At 36.2% G+C, this 16,870-nt stretch overlaps 1 protein-coding gene across 1 annotated transcript; it reads left to right on the plus strand.

Annotated features, from left to right (window-relative positions):
• Window positions 1-3,406: 3,406 nt before the first annotated feature.
• LOC136208834 (enolase) lies at window positions 3,407-7,420 on the plus strand. The gene is made up of 16 exons (XM_066000088.1): window positions 3,407-3,566; window positions 3,716-3,779; window positions 3,888-3,952; window positions 4,040-4,087; window positions 4,200-4,286; window positions 4,365-4,445; window positions 5,001-5,102; window positions 5,181-5,261; window positions 5,559-5,633; window positions 5,740-5,802; window positions 5,907-5,984; window positions 6,247-6,441; window positions 6,538-6,588; window positions 6,679-6,819; window positions 6,943-6,999; window positions 7,120-7,420. Exons 1-16 carry the CDS (start codon window positions 3,498-3,500, stop codon window positions 7,198-7,200), a joined length of 1,338 nt encoding a protein of 445 aa, XP_065856160.1. The 5' UTR covers window positions 3,407-3,497; the 3' UTR covers window positions 7,201-7,420.
• Window positions 7,421-16,870: the final 9,450 nt, after the last annotated feature.

Consider the following 16,870-nt stretch of genomic DNA (forward strand, 5'->3'; position numbering starts at 1 on the left):
ATGGCTTCATCTTCTCTCCCTTCTACTTTCTTTCTCAGAGCTTTTCTAAACCTTTTGTTTTCTTCGAAGATTCCGGCTAACAAGCTCCCGCCGGGGCCCCATATCGTACCTGTCATCGGACACTTAAGATGGTCGAGAAAATCTTTTTTGGAGATTGAATTGATCTTCCATTCCCTTCACTCGAAGCTCGGCCCCATAATCACTCTCCGCATCGAATCTCAGCCGTCCATCTTTGTCGCCGACCATTCCCTTGCTCACCAAGCCTTAGTCGAGAACGGGACTGTTTTCTCTAACCGCCCGGCACCTACTGCTACAAATTTAATTGTTAGTAGCAATCAGCGTACTATCAGCTCATCCTTTTACGGTCCTACTTGGCGCCTCCTCCGCCGGAATATCACATCCGAAATACTCCATCCTTCGCGGGTGAAGTCGTATTCACATGCTCGCAAATGGACTCTACAAATTCTCCTCCAGCGCTTCCAATCTCAGTCGAATTCCGGCGATCCTGTTAGCGTTTTGGATAATTTTCGATACGCTGTGTATTGCTTATTAGGTGTTATGTGTTTGGGAGAGAAACTTGATGAGAAACAAATCAAGGAAATCAAGAGGGTAGAGCATTGTGCTGTTAGCAATGAACTGAAATTCGAAGGAAACGCATGAAGTGATGCTTCCATTCAGGGGCGGATGTAGAGGGGGGTCAAAGGGGCATTCCCCCCCCCCTTACATCCCACTAAAAAAAAAATTAAATCCAAAAATAAGGATTAAAGTGCAAAAATACCCCTAATATTTTAAGTCAGGAGCAATTTTATCCTTAACGTCTAAAATGGTACAATTTTATCCCCAATATTGGAAGCCAATAGCAATTTTACCCCTAATGTTGATAAATTGGGTCAATTTGAGAAATAATTCATCAAACTGTCTTCTCGGTCATGAATATTAGTGTCTGAAATTGATCCAATTTATCAACGTTAGAGGTAAAATTAGTGCAAAATTACAAAATTGATATGCAATTGGTGCAAAATAAAGAAAAAAATGACTGTGTTTTATAATAGTGTCTGAAATTGATCCAATTTATCAACGTTAAGGATAAAATTGCTCTTGGTTACAAACATTAGGGGTAAAATTGCACCATTTTATATGTTAGGGGTAAAATTGCACCTGACCCAAAATGTTAGGGATATTTGATGCGTAACAACCCGAGAATCCCCGAAAATGAATGATTACGAGTCGGAAACATTATAATTTACGTTTTTTTATAAAAAAATCATGAAAATAATGCATGACAATTGAACGGTTTTGCATTTTTTGTCATCAAAAATTGAAATTTTTTGTATTTTCTGTTATAAAAAATTGAACAATATTACATTTTTTGTCTAAATTTTTTTTGCTTAGAATTCTGCCCCCCGCTCCCTCAAATTCTGGATTCGCCACTGCTTCCATTGATAAGAGCAAGAAAGAAAGTGAGTGAACAAAATCAGGAAAATCAAGAAGAAGAAGAAGAAGAAGAAGAAGAAAAAGAGGGAAGAAGAAGAAGAAGAAGAGAGGAGAGGAGAGAGAGAAAGAAGAAGGAAAATAAAAAATGAAAAAGAGATGGAAAAGATGGTATTTTTTATTTTTATTTTTTATTTTTATTTTTTATTTTGAAGTTTATTTGTGATAATTAGATAATTAGGGGGGTTAATTTATAAAATAAATAAATATAAGGACCAAATTAACTCTTTTCTCTTTGAATTTTAACACCGTTAGTCAATTTAGTCTCTGTTTGCTAACGGCCTGTAACACATACCTCTGTTTGCAAAAAAAATACCACAGGTTCGAATTCGCAAAACCGGTATACCATAGGCATTTTTTTTATACTTATCCCTTAAAATAATTTCAAAATGTTTAAAAAGGAAGAAAGTTTGTACATCTCACCGAAAAGGGGAAATGAGAGCAAAGTCTATAACTCTAAACAGAGGTGACCGGCCAATTAAGCTTAATCGAATGCGATGGAAACAAGCAAAATACCAAGAGAAACAAAAAGATGAATCATGAGTGAAACTAACCTAAAAAGGAAAAAGGAAAGTTCTTTCATCTTAGGGTTCAAATGTTAATGAAAGTAGGTGATGTTAGTTTTAGACCTTATTCAATAACAATTAAATCTTGGAATAAGAGCAAAAAAGAAACATAGATTATCAACTGCATTTTCACATTAATATTCAAAATAAAAGTAATCGGAGGGTGTAATCGATTTCAAACCGAATCTAAGTAGAGGCATAAATTCATTTTTTTTAAGCTCATTCAACTTTAAGAAGCCTAATAATAAAAGGAATCTCCACAAGATCTACTATGGTGGGAAACGCCCCATCATCTAATCTAAAGCTAAAATAATATTTATCCACCAGGAGTAGGAACAATTTATAAATGGTTAATATCTAACTTTTCTCTTTATTATTTTTTGATATTTCACTTTCTTTATTCTAATCGGTCATGATTTTGGTATAAAGTGTACCTAGAGGTTAACTCTAACGTAGATCAATGCATATCTATGGAAGTTAACTCAAAAATTAGACCACGCAGAGTCAATTGAGATCTGTTTAGTTTACTGTTGTTTGCTATTGGAAAATCAGAAATTCCTAATGTTTTAAAAATCTATTTTTCATATATAAAAAGACAAACAGTGATCTACTAATCAAATACTTAAAACTTTAATTTTTAATATGAAAAGACAAACATGAAAGAGAAAAAAGTACACAAATACCAATTAATCTACTTTTATTGTTTTTGAATAAATCTACTTTTATTTTTATATACATATCAAATTAGTTTTCCTTTTTTTTTTCCTTTTTCTAATAAAAATACGGTGTATCAAGATTTCAACCCCATCTTTAGTTCTTGTCACCAAACTCCATAAGAACTTTTCTTGGCCATCACACTTGTCCCGACCCAACAACTTTCTTAAGGAAAGTTAAATACTTTATTTTCCATTTAAATATAATTAATTAAAAGAAATAAAATAAATATAAAAAAATAAATAAAATATTATTAAAAAAAATAAATAAAATAAATATTGAGACTGTAATAAGATCACGGGTGTGATGCGCCTCCTATAAATCTTCAGGCTATTCTTTATGGGGATCGGCTTTACCGACACTCACATAAAATAGATCGTTAATTAGTTTCTTTTCACTCTTTTGTTTGAGTTTTCAAACACCTCCGATTACAAAAAAAAAAAAAAAAAAATAAAAATAAATAAATAAATAAATAAATAAATAAATAAATAAATAAGAGCATAAATAAGAATATGCCAAATGGCCATTACCATATTTCATTTTTCAATTAAACACCACAAAAGGAAAAAACCCATTTTAATCCAACGGCTAGTATTAATCCCAACTCATCTACATATACCCTCTGAAACCCTGCAACTAATCGTTGCTTTAACACTTGTCTCATCATTTCTATTTTATCTCATAACCTTCCTTCTATCTCTCTAGATCTAATTCCGATCTTCAGCTATGTCGATTACCATCGTCGCCGTCAAGGCAAGGCAGATCTTTGATAGCCGTGGAAATCCTACTGTTGAGGTTTGTCTCTGAAATGCTTTTCGATACTTTCTATGTGATGGCGGATCTGTACAGTTCATGTGAATCTGATCAATTTAAGCTTTTCTATCCTCATTTTTTTTTAAAATTATGCCTAATCGGTTCTGTTGGATGGATTTTGATTGTGGTAGGCTGATGTTAAATTATCTGACGGTCATCTGGCTAGAGCCGCCGTTCCCAGTGGTGCATCCACCGGTATGTTGCTTTCGATTGAGAATATAACACTTGGTCAACAACATATTGTCTGCTCTATTGCTTGATTGCATTTTTTGTAATTATGTGCTGTAATTTTCTTGCTTATAGGGATTTATGAGGCGCTTGAGCTAAGGGATGGTGGATCAGACTACCTTGGAAAGGGTGTCTCTAAGGTTAATCGCGGATTTTTTTATGTTTTTACTTTTTTCGATCTCAAATTTATGATCATTGACTGATCTGTGTTTACTTGTGTATTGAAGGCTGTTGAGAATGTGAATTCAATTATTGGCCCTGCATTGATTGGAAAGGTTAGTATTCGATCCACTAAATTGCTGTAAAAGGCTATTGTATTGAAGGTTTATTTGGGGCTAAGCTGCTAAATTTTTCTTGTTTGTTTGTGTTTGTGTTTGTGTTGTCCAGGACCCATCTGAGCAGACTGCTCTTGATAACTTCATGGTTCAGAAGCTGGACGGAACTGTAAATGAGTGGGGATGGTGCAAACAGAAGGTAGATCATTATATTTTTTTTAAGTTGTATTTTATAGGGAAGCTCATTCAACTGAAATAAGTATTTTTAAATTTTCAGCTCGGAGCAAATGCCATCTTGGCAGTTTCTCTTGCGGTTTGCAAAGCTGGAGCTCATGCCAAGGGTATTCCCCTTTACAAGGTAGGTTCTTTGTTTGCTTAACATCTTTTCACTCGTTCACGTGGTTGCATTTGCAGTTTGGCTTACCAATATGCTTCCTGTAAATATAGTTGTGGCAGTGTTAATGAATTTTGCTTGTTACTTGCCTGAAAGTTAGTTAGCAAATGACTGATTGACATTTAAAATTGGAAAAGTACAAAAATAAACCACAAAGCCGATTTGCAAAGACATCTATATGGTTTAAAAGTTTTCAAAACTTATTGTCATGACTTGTGACTATTGCAATTTGGAGCAATTAAAAAGACTGATTTTGCAAATAACCGAAAATATAAGGTCTGGTTTTGCAAATTAACTAAATAACAAGTATAATTTGACCAAAAAATTGGCTCACATATCCTTTCACTGCAAATTTCACAAAGCACAAACCCCTATTTGAAAAAATTTAAACCACGAGGATTGTCTTTGCAAATCGGCTAAACCACAGGGTTTCCTTAAAATTTGTAGTAGGTATAGGTTTTTTTTTTTTTCCTGATCGGGTCACTTGGAGAACTCTGATAAGATGTCCTTTACTTGCAGCACATTGCTAACCTTGCTGGTAACAAGAATTTGGTGTTGCCAGTCCCTGCCTTTAATGTCATCAATGGTGGATCACATGCTGGAAACAAACTTGCTATGCAGGTATGTTTCTAACAACTGATTTGGTTTATCCCTTAAGGATGTTCATTGATTGAGATTCTCACGGTTTTTTCTCTCCAGGAATTCATGATTCTTCCTACTGGAGCTTCTTCATTCAAAGAGGCAATGAAGATGGGCGCTGAAGTGTACCACCATTTGAAGGTTGCTATTCCTTTACTTCTTTCTCTACTTCATGATGTCTCTTTACTTTTGCAATGTTGTTTCTTCGGATCTTTTCTTGACCCTCTTATGAGTTATGAGACCCTAATCATTAGAGCATATATAATTCAAGCCACTAATTAAATTACTGCCATATATAAACATCTTATAGTATATATCTGAATCTTTTGGCACTATTTCTACATGAATCCTCTCTTGTTGAGATCGTTGTTTTATCATGAAGATCGTGACAGCTCCTTGTTTTATCATGCTAATCCTCTCTTTTCCCTATGAATTCAGTCTGTGATCAAGAAGAAGTATGGACAGGATGCTACAAATGTTGGTGATGAAGGTGGTTTTGCTCCTAATATTCAGGTCAAGAATTTTTAGTTATTATCTTTTGTTTTAAGTTACTCTTGTTTTTCTCTTTCATATTCTTTTGCTACTAGTTTCTCACAGTATGAAACTGGCATATCTTCAGGAAAACAAGGAAGGACTTGAATTGCTCAAGACTGCCATTGCTAAAGCTGGGTACACAGACAAAGTACAATTTCTTCTTGAATATCTATTCTTAAATACTTCTGTAGTTTTTTGATAACTTGATGTTAAAAGAAGTGCTGTGCACTGATTGCTTCACCATTTTATTAGGTGGTTATTGGAATGGATGTTGCTGCTTCCGAATTTTATGGCTCAGATAAAACTTATGATTTGAACTTCAAAGAAGAGGTGGGATTCTCATGCCTACTGTTACTGTTTCATTGTCTGAAGTCCTGTCAAAAGGCAGTGGTTCTTGCTGCCACTATTGAGTCTGCTGAATTGCTGATGGCATAGTTAGATTAGCTATACAATCCTATAATATAACCAATCGTGACTAAGCTTATAAGCTGGTTAGGTTATTAGCACGGTTCATAAAAATTATCTGGATGAATCAATAGTGTTATTTATTATCGCTGATGGCACTCTTTTTTCTGTTACTCTGTTTATGCAGAACAATAATGGTTCACAGAAGATCTCAGGTGACAAACTAAAGGACCTCTACAAGTCATTCGTCTCCGAGTATCCTATTGTGTCAATTGAAGATCCATTTGACCAGGATGACTGGGAGCACTATGCAAAGATGACCACTGAAATCGGTGAAAAAGTACAAATTGTAGGAGATGATCTTTTAGTCACCAATCCTAAGGTAGGATGAATTTTTGCTGGCCTTACTTTTATGAAAAGAAGAGACCATTTTCTGTTCCTTTTACTGTACATCTGCTGATTTTGTTGCCATTTACAGAGGGTCGAGAAGGCCATCAATGACAAGGCATGCAATGCCCTCCTCCTCAAGGTAAATTTGACTCTTTTTCGGAGTCGGAACTCTTCTACCATTGCTTGTTTTTAAGAGTCAAGAACTTATTATTCTCTCTTATGGAAACAGGTGAACCAGATTGGATCTGTAACTGAGAGCATTGAAGCAGTAAGAATGTCCAAGAAAGCTGGATGGGGTGTGATGGCCAGCCATCGCAGTGGTGAAACCGAGGATACTTTCATTGCTGATTTGTCAGTTGGTTTGGCCACGGTAATTCTATTTTCCGAAGAAAACCAGACTTCTGTGCACCATAATAGCTCAATTCTATTCCTCTTCCTTTTCTTGAGTTTTGCATTTTCGGAAGTAGTCATTTTCTTTGTTTTGAATGAACAGGGTCAAATCAAAACTGGAGCACCTTGCCGATCTGAGCGCCTTGCAAAATATAACCAGGTTAATTTCACATCCAAAACAACAACACGTTACTGTGCATTGACAACTCCTTTTGACATTCCTAAATAAATTAGTTTCGCTCTATGAACTAATTTTTACATCCTTTGGTTATGCTTGTAGCTGCTGCGAATTGAGGAAGAGCTTGGGGCAGAGGCAGTTTATGCTGGAGCAAACTTCAGGACTCCCGTCGAACCCTACTAAAATCTACGTTCCAGGATTCTACAAAATGATGCCGTTTTTGGAGGTGAAATGTGTTAGATGATGCCAATAAGTTAATGTAAAATGGGGTTTAACCACGACCCTTTTTACGAATAATTTTTGTTCTGAGGTTGAAGAACAGTGTTGTACTGAGGAGTTTTCTCAAATTGAAATACACTTAGTTGAGCTTCTTTTATATCTTATATCGGAGAAACTTTTTTCATGGTTTTGCTATTGATTGATTCTGAATTGACTAGTTTTTAGATTTTGAGCACTTGATCTTCTACAAAACAGCAAACCCCTTCTTTAACACCAAGGAGATGTGCTAAGTACTATTTACTTTTATGAAAAATTATAGAAGTAAATGCTTTAAATTTGACTATCAAAAGACTATGAAAGGTAAAAAGGACGAAAAAGTTAGATTTATAACTAATACCGTAAAAAGGATGACTTAATTAAACGAAATAGTGTCGAATTGAAAATAGATTTAGAATGAAAATTTATAAACTTAGGAATTGAAATTACGGTATCTAATTAGCATGATAATTAGATCTACTTCTCGAAATATCATAAGAGAAGAAAAAGATAAGTCTTACGTCTATTCACGAGATTCTACCACTTTCGTTATAGGCTTAATCATAATCAAAAGAAGAGTTTGATCCTCGCTCAGCCTTACTCAGTAAGAATAAGTCTTTCTCAACTCGAAAAATTGATACTAGATGTAGCTAGAAAACTCATCATTTAGGGAAAATTGATGCTCGAAATAGTTGCACTTTGAATTTGCTTTTCCCAAAGATCCCGACAATTATATACCTACTAATCCGATGTCCACCCCACTTCATATCGTGTCGGAATGGTATTTCCTACCGATCTATGCCATTCTTCATAGTGTACTTGACAAAGCGGGAGGTATAGCCGCAATAGCACTAGTTTTTATATGTGAATTGTCTTTATTTTAAAAAGTATGTATATACATAGTTCAGATAGTTGAAATTGAAAAGTGATGCAGATTATTTCGGAACGTGTTAGTTTTAATCGTAAACTAACAAAGATGTTTCTTCTCAAGCTGAACTTGAAGGAGTGAATCCCGGTTTTACGGTCCAAAATCCGTAGGAAATCATAGATCCCCCATTGTTGAGGTTGAAAACCCTAACAAGCTTCAATGAAGAAGATAATAAAATTGATTGATAAAAGTTGTTTAATTACAAAGAAAGATATGTATTTATATCATCTCAAAACCCTAAAACAAACCTAAACAATTACACAAAATGGTAACTACTTAATTAATAAAAGGGTAAAGATAAAAACTAAATAAGCCCCTAACTAGGGTTACAAACAAGGATAAGAGTAGGGGCAACTTAGGAATTTAGAAAGAGTAAATTAAGGAGTAAATTAAGGATTTAAACTAAGGAGATAGAAAGAGGCAATTAAGGAATGAATTAAGGAAATAGAAAGAGACAAGGGCAAGGGTTTAGGGTTTAGGGTCAAATGGATAAAGTTTAACCCTATTCTTCCCCCTCTTCTTTGTTTGGCGTTGAAGACTGCTTTAACTATCTCACGCTCCGTCCGCGTGAGTGGGCCTCTGAAATTGGTCCCCGTCAGCTGCGTCTTCATCCCCTTCTCGAACCATCCCTCCACGCTCCGCTTGTCTTATAACACGCTCTGCGTGGACTAGATTAGTAGCCTCCTCTACGCGTGGTTCTCTTCCTCCCCTCTTGGCATTAAACTCACGCTCTGCTTGTCTTATAACACACTCTGCGTGGAAGGCGTTAGTGATCACCCCTCCGCGTGGTTTTCTTCCTCCCTCCTTGGCTCCGGACTCACACTCCACGGGTTCTATCTCTCGCTCCACGCACGAGCACAAGATGCCCTCATCAAAAAGAAAATTGTAAGACAGAGATTAAAAACTATGAATTGAAATTGACCAAAATTTGACATTTTAATTGAATTTGATTGAGTTTAGTTGTTGGGTTGCACCTTCTCTCGTTTTAATATTGTTGATTCAACGTGAGATAACTGCTTTTCAAATATGTTCTCTCATTTGCCTAAAAAATCTCCATGAAGGTACTGCTCCAATTCAGTAACTTTTTTCAAGTGGTCTAATAACTTATACGTCCCAATTCCAATGATGCTAGTTTTTATTTCAACATGTACTCTTTAATTTAACAATGTAATTAGGCTTAATACATCAGTTGCCCGTGAACTTATCCAAAAAAGTTGATTAGCCTCCTAAACTTATATGATGTCTCATTAGTCCTTTAAATTTGCTTAAAGTATCATGATTAAGTTCCTAAATCTATAAAAATGTACAAAATAATAAGTTAATTTGTTTTAAAACCCTAAAATCACGAATTAAGCCTTTACTTTTTAAGTTTTGATTTTTTTACAGATTTAGATAAATTATAATGTAGATCACTTTAAACAATTTCAGGTGGAAAATGGATCATTATAAGTAAATTCAAGGGGATAATAAGTTATTTTAAACAAATTCAGGTGGCTAGTATGTTATTTTAAGCAAGTTGAAGGCTAACTAGAAACTATGTAAATTTAGGGGGACCAGAAGGCTTTTATGTATTAAGCCAAGTAATTACAATCAATTAATTAATGATTAATTAAAAATCTAGTAATCAATTACAAATTAATTAATTTAAGGGGAAAATTCAAATAAAACTCTTGTGGTTTCACTAATTTTCAGATAAAGGACTGTGGTTTACTTTTTGTCAAAACGAGGATTGAGGTTTCGCACTTTTAATAATGCTATTAAAACTATCTTTAACGACCTGAAAATGAAAATTTTCAAGAATTAAAGTTGTTCAATGTCATATTTTCTATGGAACTACATTTTCGATTTTAGAAAATCATCTGTTTTGGAACTTTCTCTCTCTAAACATTAACTTTCTCTCTCTTTACCAAACATCATCTAAATAATCTCGAAATAAAAAAGTTGAAAAATTAAAGTTGCTTAGAATATTAGTAATTCTTAAAATATGTCATTTTTGAAGTTGTTAAGAGTGATTTTAATAGTATCAATCGAAAAAGTCTTTATTTTGCTAAAGTTGAAAACCTCAGTCCTCGTTTTGACAAAAAAGTAAACCACAGTCCTTTATCTGAAAATTAGTGAAACCACAGGGGTTTTATTTGAACTTTACCCTTAATTTAATTAAATTACTTAAGTAGACTAAAAGATAATGAACTACAAAATCAACCAAACACAATCTTTCTGATTAATTAGTTGAGCCCTAAAATGACTATTTTCTTCGAGGCATTTCTTGTTTTTCCGTTTACCTAATGTGGCAATCCTATGCTCGGAATGGCAGGTCGCTCGGCCTTTGCGAGATAGAGGAGGCGCTCCTAGGGACAGTCACACACACAGCTGGGTTCGACCGGCGGAAGGCTCCTTTGTATGTAATGTAGATGCTGGACTATTTCAAGGGGAAGGCTATTGCTCGTATAGATTTTTAATTCGCGATCATCAAGAATCTTGTGTTTTTGCCAGACACGGATGGCTACTTCGAACCAGCAATGGCGGTCAAGGAGGCCCTGTCATGGTTAAAGGAGAGCAGGATCAAGGACATGGAGTTGCGTTCGGATTGTTTAGTTGTAGTACAGGCAATTAATTGTGGTTTTCAGGCTAACTCTTACTTTTCTGACATTATAGGTGATTGTGTTATGGGTCCCGCCCATATTTAAAGTCCATTTATTATTAATTTTGGCTTCTTTGAGAAGCTATATTAATGTGTATTTATTGGAATGAGTGGTATTCATTTAATATAAGTGAAGGAAGAAGAAAAGACACACAAAAGAGATTTTCGGATTTGGCCTTTCTCTCTTTAGGTCAGTTCACGTTTTTGTCGATTCCCGGAGATTGAACCGTCGGATCGTCACGATTGTTGGACAGGAGCTTCTAGACATATTGTTCCTTGTTCTCACCGTTGGGATTGCCATTCGGAGGTCGGGAAGGTCTGTTCGGAGTTGGGACAGATTGTAGACTGATTTCTTCTCTTTCTTGGTATTTGTCTACTTCTTCAAATCTCTTATTGTTTCATGATTGTTGGTGGGTTATAAACCTTTTGTAAGACTTTATTGGGTTTGTTTTGTCCTCAATTTTATCATAATAAGAGAAGTAGGGTGGACTCCTCAAACGTCCCGTGGTTTTTACTCTTCACACCGAAGAGGTTTTCACGTATAAATCTTGTGTTGTTGATTGTGGTTTTGGATTTCCATTCTTGTGGTTATAGTTGCTATTTTTGTTTGGACTTGGGTTGTGCTTTGGTTGATTATTTGTTAGATTGATCCTTGTGGTGTTGTTATTGGTATTCCGCGTATTTGATTGTTGTTATTGGTAACCCATCTTTTGGGTCCTTCAATTGGTATCAGAGCAAGGTTAATTTTGGAGTTAGCTATGGAATCTAATAGCAATAATAGTTCTATGGTTAAATTGACATCAACCAATTATTCTATATGGAGACCTATGATGGAAGATTTGTTATTTTGCAAAGATTTGTATGACCCAATTGATGCAGAAACCAAAGAGGATGGTAGTGTGTCTAAACCGGTTAAACCTGAAAAGATGGAAGATAGAGAATGAGAAAAGTTGAAAAGAAAGACTTTGGGGACTATCAGACAATGGGTTGATATTAGCATTTTCAACCATGTTTCTCAAGAGTCTGACCCATATGATTTGTGGAAGAAATTAGAAGGTCTTTATGAAAGAAAGACTGCTCATAATAAGGCTTCTTTGATTAAGAGGCTTGTTAATTTGAAGTTGAAAAGTGGGAAGTCAGTTTCTGAGCATCTTAGTGATTTTCAAGATATAATCAACAAACTTACCACTATGAAGATTATTCTTGATGATGAGTTGCAAACTTTATTTCTATTGAGTTCATTGCCAGATAGTTGGGAAACTCTTGTTGTGACTATTAGTAACTCTGCTCCTGATGGTGTACTTTCTTTGGATGTGATTAAAGAGAGTATGTTTAATGAAGAGATAAGAAGAAAGGAGATGGGAGTCGATAATTCACAAGCTCTTGTTGTTGAGAACAGAGGTAGAGGCAAGAGCAGAGGTCCAAAGAGGCGTGGTAACTCAAGAGGTAGGTCTAAGTCCAGAGATGGGAAAGAGCCTATGGTATGTCATCACTGCAACAAACCGGGTCACATAAAGAAATATTGCTACCGTTGGAAAAGAGAACAAGGTAAGAAGCAAGATTCTCAGAAGGAGGGAGATGACAAAAATACTGCAGCTGTCACTTCTAAAAGTGATGATGGTGTTTCTTTGATTTATGCAACTAGTGAGTGTCATCATGTTGATGGTTCAGGCACAAAGTGGCTTGTTGATACAGGAGCTTCCTATCATTGTGTTCCTAGAAGGGAATACTTCTTGAACTACAAAGCAGGAGATTTTGGTAGTGTCAAGATGGGAAATCAGAGTTCGGCAAGCATTGTTGGCATGGGTGATATTCGGGTGAAGACAAGTGTTGGTTGCATGCTTATATTGAAGAATGTGCGCCATATTCCCGATATACGCCTTAACTTGTTGTCTGCAAATGTTCTTGATCTAGAAGGATTCAGACATACGTTTGGAGATGGAAAATGGAGATTGTCCAAGGGTTCATTGACAGTTGCTCGAGGTGATTTGTGTTGTTCTTTGTATAAAACATACTTGAATGTATGTTCTGGTGAGCTAAATGCAGTTGAAGAAAAGAACTCTCCTAATTTGTGGCATAGAAGATTGGGACATATGACAGATAAAGGGTTAAAACTTTTGGCAGGTAAATCTCTTATTCCTGTTGATAAATCTGTTTCTTTTGACCCTTGTGATTATTGTTTAGCAGGAAAGCAACATAGAGCTTCCTTTTCTAAGAAGTCTACAAAGAAGGAAGGAAAGTTGGAGTTGATACACTCTGATGTTTGTGGTCCTTTAGAGGTGGAGTCTCTTGGTGGCAGTAAATATTTTGTCACTTTTATTGATGATGCTACTCGGAGAACTTGGGTTTACATGTTGAAGACAAAGAGTGAAGTGTTTGAAACTTTCAAGAAGTTTCACGTCATGGTAGAAAGGGAGACAGAAAGAAAATTGAAGTGTCTTCGATCTGACAATGGTGGTGAGTACACTTCTAAAGAATTTGAGAATTATTGCTCACACCATGGCATTAGACATGTAAAAACTGTGCCCGGCACCCCTCAACACAATGGTGTAGCAGAGAGAATGAACAGAACAATTGTGGAGAAAGTGAGATGTATGCTTAGAATGTCCAATCTTCCAAAGACATTTTGGGCTGAAGCTGTTAATACTTCAGTGTACTTGATCAATCGTTCACCATCAATTCCTCTTGGCCTTGAGATACCCGAGAGAGTATGGAAGGGTAGAGATCCTACTTATTCACATTTGAGAGTCTTTGGATGCAAGGCATACATGCATGTGCCAAAAGAACAGAGATCAAAGCTTGATTCCAAGACTAATCCTTGTGTATTCGTTGGCTATGGTGATGAGGAGTATGGTTTTAGACTCTATGATCCAGAGAAGAAGAAAGTGGTGAGAAGCAGAGATGTAGTATTCTTTGAGCACGAGATGGGCTCAGAACTTCTGAGTACAAGGTACACTTCTACTCCAGATTTGTCTTTTGATATTACTGATACTTCTTCTGTTTCTATTCCTATTCCTGTTGAGCAGCCAACAAATGAGAATGTTGAAGCAACACTTGATGGTGTTGAGGAGGTACAACCAAATGAAGATGGTGATGCACCAGAATTTGATAATGATGGTGATGGTGTACCAGAATTTGATGATGTTCCACATGATGATCAGAATGATGTAGAGGATGTTCATGAGCAGGGGGAGCAGCCAGCTCCTTTGGTGGAAGAAGCACCAGTTCGAAGGTCAACTAGAGAAAGAAAACCTTCTACAAAATATCCAAGCTCAGAGTTTATTCTTGTCACTGATGAGGGGGAGCCAGAGAACTTTGAAGAAGTGTTGTCTAGTAAAGACAAAAATCTTTGGCTTGATGCTATGAAGGAAGAGATGGATTCCTTGAAAAAGAATGAGACATATGTGCTTGTGAAGCCTCCTAAAGGCAAGAAGGTCTTGAAAAACAGATGGATTTTCAAGAACAAGAAAGATGGTGACAAGATAGTGAAGCGCAAAGCCAGATTGGTGGTAAAGGGTTGCAATCAGAAGAAGGGCATTGATTTTGATGAGATCTTCTCTCCTGTTGTCAAGATGACATCTATAAAAACCATTTTGGGTTTAACTGCAAGTCTTGATTTGGAGTTGGAGCAGCTTGATGTGAAAACTGCTTTCTTACATGGTGATTTGCATGAGGAGATATATATGGAGCAACCTGAAGGGTTTAAAGAAAAGGGAAAAGAAAAGCTTGTTTGCAAGTTGAAGAAGAGTCTTTATGGGCTCAAACAGGCACCAAGGCAATGGTATCGGAAGTTTGATTCTTTCATGACAAAGAATGGTTACAATAGAACTTCAGCAGATCCTTGTGTGTATTTTAGAAATTTCCCTGGAGGTAACTTCATTATCCTTCTTTTATATGTGGATGATATGTTGATAGTTGGACAAGATGCAGGGATGATTTCCAACTTGAAGAAGGATTTGTCCAAGTCATTTGACATGAAAGACTTGGGTCCAGCTAAGCAGATCTTAGGCATGGAGATAGTTCGTGATAGAAAAGCTAGAAAGTTGTGGCTATCACAAGAAAAGTATATTGAACGTGTGCTTGAAAGGTTTAATATGAAGAATGCCAAGCCTGTTAATACACCTTTAGCAGCTCACTTCAAGTTGAGTAATAGAGCTTGTCCTAAGTCAGATAAGAAAAAACGAGTATGTCTTCTGTTCCTTATTCATCTGCTGTTGGTTCTTTGATGTATGCTATGGTTTGTACTAGACCAGATATCGCACAGGCTGTTGGTTTGGTGAGTAGATACTTATCCAATCCGGGTAAGGTTCATTGGGAAGCTGTTAAGTGGATTTTCAGATATTTGCGTGGTACTTCCAAATTGAGTTTGTGTTATGGAGGTGGAAAACCGATTCTTGAGGGATATACAGATGCTGACATGGCTGGTGATCTTGATAATAGAAAGTCTACCTCAGGTTATGTGTTTACATTTTCAGGAGGAGCCATTTCATGGCAATCCAAGCTACAAAAGTGTGTAGCATTGTCTACTACTGAGGCAGAGTATATAGCAGCTGTGGAAGCATGTAAAGAGATGATTTGGTTGAAGAGGTTCCTTCAAGAGTTGGGTTTGAAGCAATGTGAGTATGTGACATTCTGTGACAGTCAGAGTGCTATGGACTTGAGCAAGAATGCCATGTATCATGCTCGTACCAAGCACATTGATATCATATATCATTGGTTGCGGAATGTGATTGAAGAGAAAGAATTGCTGTTAAAGAAAGTCCACACAGATAAAAATGCAGCAGACATGTTAACCAAGGTGGTTCCTGGAAGCAAGCTTGAGCTTTGTAATAAGCTTTTCGGGATGAGATTCAAACGTTGAAGAATTTGAGTTTTTCTTCTCTCCGTGATGGGCTGGAGGGGGAGATTGTTATGGGTCCCGCCCATATTTAAAGTCCATTTATTATTAATTTTGTCTTCTTTGAGAAGCTATATTAATGTGTATTTATTGGAATGAGTGGTATTCATTTAATATTAGTGAAGGAAGAAGAAAAGACACACACAAAAGAGATTTTCGGATTTGGTCTTTCTCTCTTTAGGTCAGTTCACGTTTTTGTCGATTCTCGGAGATTGAACCGTCGGATCGTCACGATTTTTGGACAGGAGCTTCTAGACATATTGTTCCTTATTCTTACCGTTGGGATTGCCGTTCGGAGGTCGGGAAGGTCTGTTCGGAGTTGGGGCAGATTGTAGAATGATTTCTTCTCTTTCTTGGTATTTGTCTACTTCTTCAAATCTCTTATTGTTTCATGATTGTTGGTGGGTTATAAACCTTTTGTAAGACTTTATTGGGTTTGTTTTGCCCTCAATTTTATCATAATAAGAGAAGTAGGGTGGACTCCTCAAACGTCCCGTGGTTTTTACTCTTCACACCGAAGAGATTTTCACGTATAAATCTTGTGTTGTTGATTGTGGTTTTGGATTTCCATTCTTGTAGTTATAGTTGCTATTTTTGTTTGGACTTGGGTTGTGCTTTGGTTGATTGTTTGTTAGATTGATCCTTGTGGTATTGTTATTGGTATTCCGCGTATTTGATTGTTGTTATTGGTAACCCATCTTTTGGGTCCTTCAGATTGTATTCATTTGATTCATGAGTTAGACAATGCGTCTATCTCCTTTGTTAAACATTCAGCGAACTGTGCAGCTCATAGTCTAGCTAGAGCGGTCAGTTCTTCGTCTGTTCGTGTGGAGAGTGGCATTGCACTCCTCCCTTTTTTTTATCTCTATTCTTTTAGCTGATATCAGCCAATAAAGCATCCTTTTATTCAAAAAAAAAATGTGGCAAGCCTATGTTTACAGGGTGATTAGCATCGGTGGTCATAAAAGTTTGAACAATATCTCCAAAAGGTCACAAAAGTTTCATTTGTCTCAATAAAACCACTTAAGTTTGTTTCTGTCCTAATAAAGTCACTTTGGATGTTTTTCGATTATCTTTTCACCGAAATTGTTCACGTGGCATCTCAACGTCACGTTAGTGCCACCTAGCATAT

This window comes from Euphorbia lathyris, chromosome 10 (genome assembly GCF_963576675.1).
Source record: "Euphorbia lathyris chromosome 10, ddEupLath1.1, whole genome shotgun sequence".
In the NCBI taxonomy this organism is placed as follows: Eukaryota; Viridiplantae; Streptophyta; class Magnoliopsida; order Malpighiales; family Euphorbiaceae; genus Euphorbia; species Euphorbia lathyris.

What these genes read in the sequence shown, in the direction of transcription:
- LOC136208834 (XM_066000088.1), top strand. Translation starts at nt 3,498, where the DNA reads ATGTCGATTACCATCGTCGCCGTCAAGGCAAGGCAGATCTTTGATAGC. An exon ending in TCCCAGTGGTGCATCCACCG is followed by an intron (nt 3,780 to 3,887) that starts GTATGTTGCTTT and finishes TCTTGCTTATAG; the next exon opens with GGATTTATGAGGCGCTTGAG. An exon ending in GCAATGCCCTCCTCCTCAAG is followed by an intron (nt 6,589 to 6,678) that starts GTAAATTTGACT and finishes TTATGGAAACAG; the next exon opens with GTGAACCAGATTGGATCTGT.